At 54.7% G+C, this 13,397-nt stretch overlaps 9 protein-coding genes across 9 annotated transcripts; 5 read left to right on the forward strand and 4 right to left on the reverse strand.

The window, feature by feature from the left end:
- Positions 1–35: 35 nt before the first annotated feature.
- BBK36DRAFT_1119936 (hypothetical protein) lies at positions 36–963 on the forward strand (the record flags this gene model as incomplete). The annotated part of the gene is made up of 2 exons (XM_024890637.1): positions 36–68; positions 145–963. 2 exons carry the CDS (start codon positions 36–38, stop codon positions 961–963), a joined length of 852 nt encoding a protein of 283 aa, XP_024749285.1.
- Positions 964–1,439: 476 nt separating this feature from the next.
- On the reverse strand, positions 1,440–2,686 carry BBK36DRAFT_1121256 (G-protein signaling regulator; the record flags this gene model as incomplete). The annotated part of the gene is made up of 3 exons (XM_024890806.1): positions 1,440–1,676; positions 1,743–2,421; positions 2,511–2,686. 3 exons carry the CDS (start codon positions 2,684–2,686, stop codon positions 1,440–1,442), a joined length of 1,092 nt encoding a protein of 363 aa, XP_024749286.1.
- A 743-nt stretch (positions 2,687–3,429) lies between these two features.
- BBK36DRAFT_1120406 (hypothetical protein) lies at positions 3,430–4,021 on the forward strand (the record flags this gene model as incomplete). Its single annotated transcript, XM_024890691.1, has 3 exons — positions 3,430–3,510; positions 3,603–3,677; positions 3,818–4,021. 3 exons carry the CDS (start codon positions 3,430–3,432, stop codon positions 4,019–4,021), a joined length of 360 nt encoding a protein of 119 aa, XP_024749287.1.
- Positions 4,022–4,469: 448 nt separating this feature from the next.
- On the reverse strand, positions 4,470–5,138 carry BBK36DRAFT_5312 (hypothetical protein; the record flags this gene model as incomplete). The annotated part of the gene is made up of 3 exons (XM_024898214.1): positions 4,470–4,572; positions 4,637–4,969; positions 5,035–5,138. The coding sequence occupies 3 exons, from the start codon at positions 5,136–5,138 to the stop codon at positions 4,470–4,472; spliced, it is 540 nt and encodes a 179-aa protein (XP_024749288.1).
- A 909-nt stretch (positions 5,139–6,047) lies between these two features.
- On the forward strand, positions 6,048–7,832 carry BBK36DRAFT_1203268 (Pkinase-domain-containing protein; the record flags this gene model as incomplete). The annotated part of the gene is made up of 3 exons (XM_024897260.1): positions 6,048–6,050; positions 6,142–6,218; positions 6,289–7,832. 3 exons carry the CDS (start codon positions 6,048–6,050, stop codon positions 7,817–7,819), a joined length of 1,611 nt encoding a protein of 536 aa, XP_024749289.1. The 3' UTR covers positions 7,820–7,832.
- Positions 7,833–8,075: 243 nt separating this feature from the next.
- BBK36DRAFT_1120556 (RING/U-box) lies at positions 8,076–8,579 on the reverse strand (the record flags this gene model as incomplete). The annotated part of the gene is made up of 4 exons (XM_024890713.1): positions 8,076–8,143; positions 8,216–8,279; positions 8,340–8,371; positions 8,438–8,579. The coding sequence occupies 4 exons, from the start codon at positions 8,577–8,579 to the stop codon at positions 8,076–8,078; spliced, it is 306 nt and encodes a 101-aa protein (XP_024749290.1).
- A 271-nt stretch (positions 8,580–8,850) lies between these two features.
- On the reverse strand, positions 8,851–9,988 carry BBK36DRAFT_1203279 (hypothetical protein; the record flags this gene model as incomplete). Its single annotated transcript, XM_024897261.1, has 2 exons — positions 8,851–9,572; positions 9,666–9,988. 2 exons carry the CDS (start codon positions 9,983–9,985, stop codon positions 8,852–8,854), a joined length of 1,041 nt encoding a protein of 346 aa, XP_024749291.1.
- A 536-nt stretch (positions 9,989–10,524) lies between these two features.
- On the forward strand, positions 10,525–11,583 carry BBK36DRAFT_1169652 (Rhodanese-like protein; the record flags this gene model as incomplete). Its single annotated transcript, XM_024895343.1, has 2 exons — positions 10,525–11,474; positions 11,529–11,583. 2 exons carry the CDS (start codon positions 10,525–10,527, stop codon positions 11,581–11,583), a joined length of 1,005 nt encoding a protein of 334 aa, XP_024749292.1.
- A 674-nt stretch (positions 11,584–12,257) lies between these two features.
- Positions 12,258–13,313, forward strand: BBK36DRAFT_1141893 (ribosomal protein S5; the record flags this gene model as incomplete). Its single annotated transcript, XM_024893486.1, has 3 exons — positions 12,258–12,530; positions 12,721–12,978; positions 13,056–13,313. The coding sequence occupies 3 exons, from the start codon at positions 12,258–12,260 to the stop codon at positions 13,311–13,313; spliced, it is 789 nt and encodes a 262-aa protein (XP_024749293.1).
- Between the last annotated feature and the right edge of the window lie 84 nt (positions 13,314–13,397).

The following is a 13,397-nucleotide window of genomic DNA, read 5'->3' on the forward strand; positions in this document are numbered from 1 at the left end:
ACATTTGAAACCTCTCTCTTCCTCTCCTACTCGCCATGGAGCAGACCAAGGCGCTGAACGCTCTAGAGGTACGACACCCATCATCCGCACCCTCCTCAACCCCCCACAACGTCACATATACTAACATCGAAACCAACTCTCTAGCCATTCCTCGCGCTCTCAAAATCAGCAACCTCACACCGCGCCGCCGCCGACCTCGTCACTCGCGCAACCTCCGCCCCAAACACCTTCCTCTTCACCGAGCTCCTCCAGACGCCCCAGATTCAGGCCCTCGCCTCCGACCCCGAATTCACACCCTACCTCACCCTCCTCCAGATCTTCTCCTACGGCTCCTACGGGACGTACAACGCCGCCGCCAACCTCCCCGCCCTCAACGACACGCAGGCACTCAAGCTCAGGCAGCTCTCGCTCATATCCCTCGCCAGCGACCGGTCGAGCCTGTCGTACGATGCCCTCCAGAGAGCGCTGGGCCTCGGCTCCGCTCGAGAGGTGGAGGAGCTCGTCATCACAGCTATATACGCCGGCCTGCTGCACGCCACCCTCGATCCCGCCCGCCAGGCCGTCCAGGTGACGAGCGTTGCGCCCCTCCGCGATCTCGCCCCCGGCACCATCCCAGACATGATCAGCGCCCTGCAGAACTGGGCCGGCCGCTGCCAGTCTACGCTCGGGGACCTCGAGGAGCAGATGAACAGTATCCGCGCTGCGGCCATCGCGCGGGAGACGGAGAAGCGGACATCGGAAAGCATGTTCCAAGGCGTGATTGACAGCTTGGGAGACTCGGATAAGGGTGGTGTCAGCGGCATGCTCTCGGCTTACTCGCGGGATAATCTAGCTCGCAGAGCGCTCAGCAAGCGCGCCGTGGCGGAAGGCCTGGGAGCAGGTACGCTCGCCGAGTCGATGGAGCTTGATGATGCGTCTGCGGCGGATGATCTGGCCAAGAGAGCCGGCAAAAGGAAGTTGTAGCAAGGGCAGCGGCACAGCAATGACACAAGACGCAAGATGGAGCCTTTAGATGCATTATGAACTTTGATAGCCACGATGAGATATGATATAATACACAAGGGAACAGATAACAGACCATCCGGTGATCTGTGATAGATGAAGAAAAGATAGCTGAGCCCGCAACTTCCAGGCCGTGGTTGTAAATACAATTGCCAATAATGCATAAAAGGAGAAAAAAATTCTAAAAGCTCGCGCCTGAAGCCCATATCGGCCTCTTTCCCTGTTGAATCTTGATATCGACGGAAATTATCCCTTTGCCCAACGGATTCCTATAAAATAAACATCTGTTCGTTACGGTCGTAATCTGGATTAATTAGTCTTGCTCAGCGGTCCGCACACGTAGTTAAGCTGTGTCAATACGCCGCATTGAGGACAAGCCGGCATGATGCCCCATCCCGGCTAGGAAAGAAAGACAGTGGAAGATGACGATATATATCTCAAAGCCTCTTGCCCGGAACAAGAATGAACAGGACACACAGTCCCGCGTCAATGAGGAGGGTCACAGCCAACACCATAACTGCTCGCTTCGCCAGGAGGCGACGGACGTAGGGTTCTCGAATGCGAGAGAAGTTGAACGGTGTGTACTCGCTGAATCCAATGAGCGCCAAGATGGGGTCAAGGGAATATTGGTATGAGGCAAGGAAGTAAACGCCAATGGTGAAAGGTAGGATCAGCTGGAAGAAGACCTTGTTAGCTCAATCAAGTAGCAGGTTGATTGTGAGACCAGAAGAAAGCCTTACCCAGCATCGAGTTGCTCTAGACTTGTCAAGGAAGATGAGGATGAAAGAGGCCCAGAAAGCTCCAAACATGGAAACAAGTCCAACAATGAGACGCATCACAAGCGTCGGTGGAATAAGGTTACCCAGGGCCTTCATGCGCAAGAAGCCTGGGAATGCGTCTCGCTCCATCGCCTGGAATACGTAGTCCTTAGCCACATCGAAGACCTCGGGGTCATCTCGACCATATTCTTCGATAGAAGCCGTGACGTCCTGGGTGATGGATCCAGGCAGCGTGATTTCTCTCTCAGCTCCAGGCATCAGGAAAGTGTAGAGAATCTTCTCTGCAGACGCCCTGATATCAGCCCGGGCAACCGTATGCGCTGGGGAGTTTGAGTCCGTTGGGTCACGAGATAGGCTAAATGGAGGGCTCGGCTTGGTTTGATTCGAGGCGCTTTGCGTCTGAGGCGAATCATGGCTTACGTCTTCACGCAAGAAGGCCGACATCTGCGCGTCCTGGTCCCTCTCCTTCTCTGTCGCATACATCGATGGTCCAGCCGCACGTGAGTCCATGTCGCCAAGCTCCAGTATCTGAGATGATCGCTTAGATCCCTTTTCCAGGTCCGGTGTCGCTATGAGAACAGATCGTCGAAGCTCGCGCACATAATGGCGACAAAGGGACATGTGTTGCGCCACATCCAACCTGATCAGCAAGTCAGTATGTTTGTCAATTATGCAACTTATGTTGCGCCCAACAGAATTGAGATGGAAGAGCTTGCGGAAATCTCTTACCAAAAGTCAAGATAGTCAACAGATCGCTGCTGGTCTCGCATATAGATGTAGAACGAAAACAAATCGACCGGCGGCAGCGTGCGACGGCTCAGCACCTCGAACAGGGTCGGCAATCGATTGCGCGTCATATCGGGCTGAGGCGTGGTTGACGCCGTGGTATCTCGAGGGTCGTCCATGGCGCACTGAGATGTGGTGGATGAGATGAAATGAGGGGGGTTTTCGGGGTCGGTCGGTATGATAAATGGATGAGCTATTGGCTTTCAGCTCTCGTCGCAAGCTGAGGTGGTTCGTGTAACGGGCAACAAAGGGCTTCGCGAGGAGAGAACGAAATCTCCCTGCCAGGGGAGGGATTGCGAGTCTTGAGGCGACCAAAGCGACGGGCAATGATGCGATAGGGCGAGCGAGCGAGAGAGAAAGAGAAGCTGTCGCACAGATGGAGCTTGTAGCTGCCCGTTGCCGGTGGTGATGGATGGAATGATGGCGTTGAGGCTGAATGGAGAAAACGGGTCATTAGATTGGCGCCGGTTTCCATTTCCACTTGGCGCAGGTTTGGCGTGGGAAAATGGATGCCTCAGGAGACGACGCAGCTGCGCAATGACTGATCACGTGAAGGTCGACGGGGCCGGATCTGGCTGCTGCATGATTGGCTCGCTACTCCCCACCACCAGAATTTCCAGCCTGCCCTACGCACAAAGATTTTGTGGAATTTAGCATTTCCGACTTCAACCACCCTCTCTAAACGTCCAGAACCGTGAAGAGTCGATCCGCAGGTACGAAGCGCTCCAGCCCTCACTCTCTCCTCAACGGAATCTCTGCCAAATCTCCCGTTCGCAAGAGAGTTTCCAACACTTGTCGCCCATACGAAAAGCCTCCATCCGAGCCGAAAGAAGCTGACCGTCAAACCTCACCAATTCCAGAAATGTCGTCAAAGAAGCCTGCCCAGCGCTCCGCCATTGCGGACGTGGTTGCCCGCGAGTACACCATCCACATGCACAAGAGAGTACGTCGTCTCGACCGCCCGGCCGTCATTGACCGGGAGAAGAAGAAAGCTGGAAGGGTTCTGGGAAGAGGAATGCTAACATGCGTTTGAAGCTGCATGGTGTTACTTTCAAGAAGAGGGCTCCCCGTGCCATCAAGGAGATCAAGTCTTTCGCCACCAAGGCCATGGTACGAATCCCCATCAACAATGACAACAATATCCCGCTGGGCGCCGCTTGACGCGATCATCGAAACGATTTCGAAGTTCTTCGTCAATAGACCAGGGATTAGGGGAGAAAGCCATGACTAACTCTTTCGTTCTACAACAGGGCACCACCGACGTCCGGATCGACCCGGCGCTCAACAAGAAGGTCTGGGAGCAGGGTGTCAAGGGTGTTGCCTACAGAATCCGAGTACGAATCTCCCGACGACGAAACGACGAGGAGGGCGCCAAGGAGAAGTTGTACAGCTACGTTCAGGCAGTCAATGTTAAGAACCCCAAGGGCCTTGCGACCGAGGTCGTTGAGGAGTAAAGAAAATTTGTTTCTCTTTGGGAATGGTTCTGGGGTGGCATGGCATTACGGAGTTGCAACCGGCTCTTCTAGCTCTTCACGCTGAAAATAAAAAGACGGCAATGTGATCAAAGGATTTTTATTTTTTTTTTATTCCACGGCAACATTTCCCCCCCTGCGACAACGAATTGCCGGCGGCGGAATCCCTGAGTGCTATGGAAAGTGGAAAAGTGACGGAGAGAGGAAGCCTGGTGAGGCGATGATTGGTCATGATATATTCGACAGGTTCAATTATCGGTTGTAACCTGTCATGCGCTTGCGGAAGGGATAGGAAGCCCTCCTTTTTCCCAGCCCCTGGCTGCGGAGATGCAAAATACACCCAAATACCCTTTCAAATGATTGAATCGTGCTCCAAGGACTCCGAGTACCCAATACCGTAAAATCATGAAGCCGCACGCTATGAATTGCTTTACTCCTCCTCGATGTCACGATGTCGTCCCAGCACCTTCTTCTTGAACTCGACCATGTCCTTGTCCCAAAGCTCCGCAGCTTCGCCGTTCAAAGGAGAGGCGCTGTAGGAATGGCAGTTAGTGTCACCATCTTCCCATCCATGCCGGTAGAGGGGGATGAACATACTTGTTGGGCTCGCCGAGCAAGCTCTGCAGACTCAGAAGAACAGTCTGGATGTTGTAGGCGGCGGTCCACTTGTCCTTGAGGATGTCGAGGCAGATGCGGCCCGAGAAGTCGACGTTGGGGTGGTAGATGGGCGTCTTGAAGAGGACCGTAGGGGGCGCGTAAGGATAGTTTGAGGGAAACGCGAAGCTCAGCTTGAACGTGAGTCCGGAGTACGGCGTGTCGTCGGGGCCCTCGATGGTCGCGGTCCACGACATGAGGTTACCGTCGGCCGAGGGAAACGCGGAGATGCCGGGGGCCGGCGATGTCATGAGGGTCATCAGTTCGGTTTGGAGCCTGTCGGGTAAAACGCGTTAGCATCCCAGCTGAGGTTGGTGTTCCTCCGTCGTGGAAGCGGCTACCGTTTGGTGACGCTCTGGGAATCGGGGCCCTTGCGAGCGGCATTGAGCTTGGTTGCTTGGACACTGCCGGGAGCAGAGTTCTGGTCGTCTCCGGAGTAGTCCATCGTGATCAAGCTAACGGCGTCCTCGGGCCTAATAAAGAGACGGACGAAGGAGTGATTCTGAAAAGGAAGTAATGATTCTCCCAAAAGTACACCAATCGAACAAAAGCCTCCCGCAAGAGATTATGAGACGAAGAAGGCAGACAGAGGTGGGTATGCAAACAAGCGGCAGCGGTCCGCGTTGGGCAATAATGGGACGCCTCCGAAGTACTCCCAAAAAAAGAAGAAGTGCAGAATGCAGTTGTAGGTCGTCAAGTACCTAACGAAGTAGGAAGGCGGCGAGGGTCGAAAAGAAAGGGTCCGTAAGGGAAAGCTGCCTGAAGAAAAAAGAGTAGAAGTACACGGCAAGCAGGGGTCGAGGGCAACGAATAAAAGACGAGATGAGGTCGAGAACAAGGAATGGATGGAGAGGTCAAGATCGACTGAGACCGTGAAGAAAAAGACGGCGGGTTGTGTTTGTTTGAGACACGCTTCCAGTTGAGGGCGGGAAAAAAACAAAAACCGCCTACGCTTACAGGTGCTTTTAGTGACCGGCGACCACTGAAAGGGCGCCCTGTTTGCCGCAGCAACGCCAGAGCGATGGAGCTGGGCAGCCAATAGATGGAGGCGGGGCGGGACGAAAACATTTGAGGTTCCATTCTCAAAGCTGGACCTCTTTACACGGCTGAGGCGCGACCTGGTCTAGACACGCGATTGTTAACAATCCAGAAGTACTGCTGCCTGATGCTGCTTCAGCCATGATGTCCGGATAACGCTCGAATCTGCATTGCGTCCTTTTGCTTAGTTCACTATTTTATTCTTCCATTGTATTCCCCCTTGCCATCTTGTCTCCTCTTTTGCTTGCTTCTGTTGTTTATATTTGGTGGGATAAAAGAGGCTACAACGCAGATTCACTACTAATAAACCGCAATAATGGTGAGTAAAATCCAGTAGGATACAGCAAAAACTCCCATATAGAATCAATCTGTTGATTCAGTGTCATGTGCATTGACTCACTCCCTCGCAGTCTCAGCTTGATCCACTACCTAAGGAGCTGCCCTTTCGTATCATATCCAAGACCGTCGGCCGCGGTGCCTATGCTTCGTATGAATCCCCCCATTTACCCCTAATAAAAGTCTCTCACCCTTATCAAGGCATGAGCTGACAGCAACAGGATAAAAAAGGCAATCCCATTAGACTCTCAAAGTCCGGTATTCGCCGTCAAGCTCATACACAAGGGGTACGCCACTAAGCATGGCCGCATCTCCGCGAAGCAGCTTGCCATGGAAGTCTCCCTTCACTCCCACATCGGCCAGCATCCCAACATCATCGAGTGGTTTGCCTCGGGAGAGGATGCTGTGTGGCGATGGATAGCCATGGAGTATGCCGAAGGCGGTGACCTGTTCGACAAGATTGAGGCAGACGTCGGCGTGAGAGAGGACATTGCCCAGCTCTACTTCCTGCAGCTGGTGGGTGGCGTGAGCTTCATGCACTCCAAGGGCGTGGCACATCGGGATCTCAAGCCGGAAAACATCCTCCTGTCGCAAGACGGGAGCTTGAAGTTGGCCGACTTCGGAATGGCCACCATGTTTGAGTACAAGGGCCAGCGCAAGGCCAGCTCAACGCTCTGTGGCAGCCCACCATATATTGCTCCAGAGATTCTCGCCTGTGGCAAGGTGGACAAGAGGGCCCCTAGTACTGCCAAGTATGACCCAGACCTCGTCGACATCTGGTCCTGCGGAGTCATCCTGTTTGTTTTGCTCGTCGGCAACACGCCGTGGGATGAGCCGTCCTCGACAAGCTGGGAGTATGGCGAGTACGTCAAGACGTCGGGGAAGAGCTCAGATCCCCTGTGGGGGAGAATACCCCCGGAAGCACTCTCCCTTCTCCGGGGCATGATGTCCGTCGATCCGCAAAAACGCTTCACATTTGCTCAGATCCGGCAGCATCCTTGGTACACGCGCCACAACCCTCTGCTCACTGCCGATGGCAGGATATCTGATCCGATAGTCCTTGCCACCCAGATGCTAGAAAACCTGCGTGTCGACCTCGGCAAGATACCTCAGACCACATTGGCCTACCCGCCAGCTTCTCACGATCCCACAGTGGACTCCGGACTCAACGCCGGCCGGTTCTCGTCCACCCAGCCCGAAGCCCCCGTAACTCCCATCACCGACATCGACTGGGACTGGGAAGCACCCGTCCTCCGCTCCAGGGCTCAGCCGTCGTCTCTTCCCCCCGGGACTTCCGGCCATCGTCGGATGCTCTTCGACACCCTTGCTGATGAGCCAACAATGTCACAGTTCTCGCAGATGCCGGGCCCGTCCATGACGCTCACGCAGCAAGCTCGGCGGTTCCGCGACATTTGCCCTCCCGAATCGCTCACCCGCTTCTTCTCGCACGTTCCCGCCACGCACATCGTCCAGATGCTCAGCGACGCGCTGCATCAGCTCAACGTGCCCCTGGCGCCCGTCACGCCGAACCCATACGGCAGCCCTATAGTGACCCTCAAAGTCCGCGCCATCGACGGCCGCCGGCAGAGCCTGCACGGGGAAATCTGCGTGGACAAGCAGCCGCTCCCAGATGGCTTCGAGGTGCTGGACATTCGGTTCGTCAAGGTCAAGGGGGATCCGCTCGAGTGGCGGCGGTTCTTCAAAAAGGTTGTGGTGCTCTGCAAGGATGGCGTCTATGTCCCGGAAGCTTAGGGGAGGACGGGGCAGCTGTTTTCTCAGGACGTAAATGTGGTGAGGTCGCCTGAACTGGCTGTGATGCTTTCTGGATAGGATGATTGTATTATGTATGTATGTACGAGCATGAGCATGAGCACAAAGCAAGATAGATGAACCAATGAATTCAGTTTAATGATATTAGTGCCTGGGTACTAGGTCTCTCTATAGGTTCATAAGTGCTCAATGTATTATGACTAGTACTTCCTTCGTGTCCTTGTCCCAAATCACTATCTCATTCCGTTTGTGTAGGAGCCTCGTTAGGTCCATCCGGCTCATTGGCTTGATCTTGCCACTCAAATGCTAAGCAACCCGTTAGTATCCTGATACACGCATTCTCGTCAGTCTCCAAAAGAATTCAAGGTAAGCACATACGTTGTCGACACATTGGGCATTGTCCCTTTGCCGACTCTTGTTTAATCCATTCCATGATGCAATGCTGCAGCCCAGTCAGTATACACCATCTCTCTCTAAAACCACCAGCAGAAAGGGCGCCGACCATGTGAAAATTATGGCCACATTTTCCGGACACTGTCAGAGCATGTTAGCGCGCCTCTTCATATTCTTAAGTATGTCAAGATGGGATCCTTGGCTCACAGAGGCTGCAGTCGTCGCCGGGGTATTTGCACGTCGGACACGTCCCGTCAAAATGCACCTGGCAGATGCCGCAGACGTCGTCCTCGGGTATGTCCCACTGCCATGTGGCGACTGAATTCCACTCTTTGATGGTGACTTTCATGGTTGGATAGTAAGGCCCTCATGAAGAGGGAAAGCGATGTCTCAGAGCATCGATTGCTTTGCGATGAGAAAATGCTGTGTTGATGTTGAGGCTGTGATGAAGTCGGTGTTGCCTGGGAGAACCACAGCGCCCAGTTTGTACTTTGTTGACTCTAGGGTAGTAGTCTCGTGACCCGGCTCAGACTAAGGGAACTTTGGAGCTCTCTGCTTAAATTGAAGCACTCGCCATTTGATCTCTATCGCAAGTACTCATTCATATAGACCTGCAAGCTTCTAACTGGTCTTTGTGTGCTCAGCCGATGCCATCATCTCCTCTCTTGTGATCCACCCAACCATGACCAAGACTCCCGGGCCGCCGAGGCACCCAATAACGGCGGAGGAAACCAGGATTCTAGCCCAAGACAACTGGCATATGCCGGCGCTCTTCAACTCTGCAAAGTGGTATGCCAGCCAAAGCAATAATGTCGTATAAGAGACGATGTAATCCCACTGGAAAAAGTTACGAAGCGCTGCCAGCGGGCTTTCGGGGTTTTCAATGAGATATCTCGGGACAAGCACTTCTGAGACAGCCAAAGGGGAGAAGAGAATCATAGACCAATAGCACGTCACGCTGAGGGCTATCAAGAAGCCGCCAATTGCGCGGATGGCCGTCTTGTTACGCCGCTGAACTGCTTCGCTGCGGTCGTCGAGAAACGGCCGGATTGCGCTTGAGATTGCAAAAAGGAGCATGGAGCCCGAGACCGGGTAGAACTGCCATATCCAATTCGCAAAGTGTCTAACCCCGAAATCAGGGTGGACGAGAGAGATAGCATGAGGGACGAAGAACGCCACAAGTAATGCTGGGAGGACAGCAAGCACACCAGCGCCGTCAATCTGTCGGGCACTGGCTGTTGAGTACTTGTGTAAGGGAGACGAGACGTAGAAGAAGTAAAAGTAGGACGGCGTGGTCATTCCCAGGCTTATGACTTGGGCGAGGAACAAAGGCACGGCAGACCTGTAGCGTGTAAGCGACCCATTATGGTGAGCACTGGACTGGGCATCCCCTTACGTCTGGAAAACGGTCCCCTTATTGGCGTTTCTCAGAGACTCAAGCATCCATATGGCACAGAAACCAGTCAAATCGGCGAAGAAGACGAGACACTGCCACCATATCCTGGCGTCTTCACCGAAGACTAGCGGGCTAAAGGTGATGGTAATCCGAGCAAAGGCATCGTCGAGAACTGGCACCCCAAAGAAAGTCCTCCGGATAGGCACATGAGTCCCGTTTCGGAGGGTATATCGTCCCTCAGTGTAAGCGCCTTCCACAACAGGCGCAAGTGGACCGGTCATTGTCATGGCTCGGATCATGAAGGCCATTGGCAGCAGCATCGGCAGCGCATGCAGCGCCCGACCTGGGAGCGCCATCATTGGAGCTCGAAACGCAGTCACTGGCTGTCGGTCAATGCAATTCAATGTTTGAACCAATCAAGCAATTCGCTTCGTCCAGCGAACAGACGCCACCAACGGCTCTAGAAAGGCAACGAACAGAGCAGCAAACGCAGCCGAGGTTTGGCGCATGATGATGCCAGCCAGCGAGGGGATTTGCCGGGGCCCAATTTGGCGTGCATGCGGTCGAGCTTATCGGGAAGCGCAGCAGTCACGAAATGTCATGCATGGTCCAAGCTCCTCCCCCACCACAAGCGCCAGTCGCAACTTTCGGGTCCATGATCGAATCCGAACCTCATCCTCCAAAAAACCCGCCGCTGCTCGATTCGCATTGCAATGGCTGCGCTGCCAGTCGCTTGAGGTCAGGCCATCGAGATACAGCTGGACGAGGCGTGCACAAGGCAGACTCTCACCAGCGGCAGCTCTCAAGTGAAGCACAGGTACAGCGGCTCGACCACCGGCGATAATCCTCCACCTCGCGCGGCCACATACGCCATAGCGCAACCTCACGCTCGCCCTCGATGGCCTCAGTTGTTGCTGGCCAGTCTGCTCGGATTGGCCTTCCAAGGCTGGGCAACCGGTTTCTGCGGACCAACATGTCGACCAGACGCAACCTCTCCTCGTACCTGGTCACTCCCAAGGAGCTCCACGAGGCGCTGAAGAAGAACCCTCCTTCTCCGATCAGCCCCGATCCCCGAGTGATCCCTCTGTGCGCTGCGTGGTTCCTCCCCAACGATGAACGAACTGGTATCCAGGTCTTCCGCGAGCAGCGCATCCCCAAGGCGCGATTCTTTGACCTCGACAAGGCCATTGACAAGCGCAGTCCATACCCTCATATGCTGCCGGACGCCAAAGGTTTCGCCGCGGCCATGAGCGAGCTGGGCATCCGACGAGACGATGTCGTCGTCGTTTACGATACGAAGGAGCTGGGCATCTTCAGTGCTCCTCGTGTGGCGTGGACATTCCGGGCCTTTGGCCACCCCAAGGTGCACATTCTGAACAACTTCAGGCAGTGGGTTGCCGAGGGACTGCCCACCGAGTCTGGAGAGCTGTACAGCGTCGAATGCAACCCGTACCCCATTCCCGAGCTTGCGTCGGACAGAGTTGCCACGTTTGAGCAGGTCAAGGAGGCGGTGCTGGATTTCAACAAGGAGGGCGCAGAAGGGATTCAAATCTTGGACGCCAGACCGAATGGCCGGTTTACAGGCCAGGACCCCGAACCCCGCGAGGGTCTGTCATCTGGCCACATGCCAGGATCAATCAGTATTCCCTTCAGCTCTGTTCTGGATCCCGAGACCAAGACTTTCCTCCCAGCGGACAAGTTGAGAAAGTTGTTTGAGGAGAAGGGAGTTGACCCGAGCAAGCCCATCATCTCGACCTGCGGAACGGGTGTCACGGCATGCGCCATTGATACCGCTCTGGAAGTCGCAGGATACCCTAACAACAGGAAGGTCTACGACGGTAGTTGGACGTAAGTGGCCTCTTTTCCCCAAGATTTGGGACTTTTTCAACTGACAAGAAACAGGGAATGGGCTCAACGGGTTCATCCATCTGAGAACTTGATCATCAAGTCGGAGTAGGGAGACTTTAGCACAGCTTGCTGTCGATTTATTTGAGCCACGATACCCTCCCCTTTCTTTGCCATGTTTACTACGCCTCTCATGCCGTGTACAAATATTGAATTACGGAGTATGTCCAGCTCGTGCGTGTGTTTTGCTTTGTGCGATAATCGTGGCTCAGCCTTGTCGACTTTGATGCGAACCTGAACATATGGTGATACTTGGTTTCCTTTTGCGCAGCCAAAACGAACGATTTGTCAAAAAATTGAAATGTATCTTCCTCCGGCCTCTTCTCCCCTCAATCTTGGTGACTATGAAACTGATCGACCCTTTCCTACGCTCCTTTGCCTTCCAATCCCATCGAACAACTCTGGCACTCACTCACCTCGGTGAATTCTTACTCAGCATCTCGGTCTATCGGTGAAGCACACACCGACCCGCCGTTCTCGCCTAACAATTGAGGCAGCGACCCACAAGTCCTGTTAGGGCTCGCCTAACCCGACCACACCCGCAAAATTCCCAAGCGGGACTAGACCCCCGCCAGCGAAAAAAGTTCCCCCCCAGTACGAAGGGCCACAACTCGCAAGCAAATACAACATCTCCAGGGCCGATCCTGCGCAACCGTCTCATCGCGAGTCCCCCCAAAGCCTTCGACCCTTCGCCCACCCTCAAAATCCAACAAAAAATCAACAACAATGGCTGATCGCGGCGGTGCTCGTGGCGGTGGTTTCGCTTCTCGGGGCGGTGCCCGCGGTGGTGATCGTGGTGGTCGTGGCCGTGGCCGTGGCCGTGGTCGCCGTGGCGGCAAGAGCGAGGAGAAGGAGTGGCAGCCCGTCACCAAGCTGGGCCGTCTCGTCAAGGCCGGCAAGATCAACAGCATGGAGGAGATTTACCTGCACTCCCTGCCCATCAAGGAGTACCAGATTGTCGACCAGTTCCTGCCTAAGCTCAAGGACGAGGTCATGAAGGTGCGGACTGCCTCTGTGTATTTGTCTTGGTGATGCTCTGCCATTTTCTGCCCTTGGGGTCTCCATTTACGGATTGGAAACAACAAATTGGGCTGAATAAGGCGGAGATTTCGAGCATGAAAAGCTTCAAACGGGGACAAAGCGAGACAGTTTGCGCTAACAGGCCTTTTTTGCTTTTCGCGAAATACAGATCAAGCCCGTCCAGAAGCAGACCCGTGCCGGTCAGCGCACCCGATTCAAGGCCATTGTCATCATCGGTGACTCTGAGGGCCACGTCGGTCTCGGAATCAAGACCTCCAAGGAAGTCGCCACTGCCATCCGTGCCGCCATCATCATCGCCAAGCTGAGCGTCATCCCCGTCCGAAGAGGCTACTGGGGCTCCAACCTCGGTCTCCCTCACTCCCTGCCCTGCAAGGAGTCTGGCAAGTGCGGTTCCGTCACCGTCCGAGTAAGCTTCGCCCCCAAACCTGCATTATTCTATTCGAACGGAAGGATTGAGTTTCTAACGCAAAAAACACCCTATAGCTGATCCCTGCCCCCCGTGGTACCGGCATTGTCGCCTCCCCCGCCGTCAAGCGATTCCTCCAGCTCGCCGGTGTCGAGGACGCCTACTCCTCATCCGCCGGTTCCACCAAGACCCTCGAGAACACCCTCAAGGCCACCTTCTCCGCCGTGTCCAACACCTACGGCTTCCTGACCCCCAACCTGTGGAAGGAGACGAAGCTGATCCGAAGCCCTCTGGAGGAGTTCTCCGATACCCTGCGCGAAGGCAAGCGATACTAAGCGGGAGAGAGCTCGCGAGATGGGGGGGAGGTGGTGCAGAGGAGGGACTGGAAACGGTGCGCGGAGTCACGAAGACAAACTTGT

The sequence above is a fragment of the Trichoderma citrinoviride genome, assembly GCF_003025115.1.
Source record: "Trichoderma citrinoviride strain TUCIM 6016 unplaced genomic scaffold BBK36scaffold_8, whole genome shotgun sequence".
Taxonomy (NCBI): Eukaryota; Fungi; Ascomycota; class Sordariomycetes; order Hypocreales; family Hypocreaceae; genus Trichoderma; species Trichoderma citrinoviride.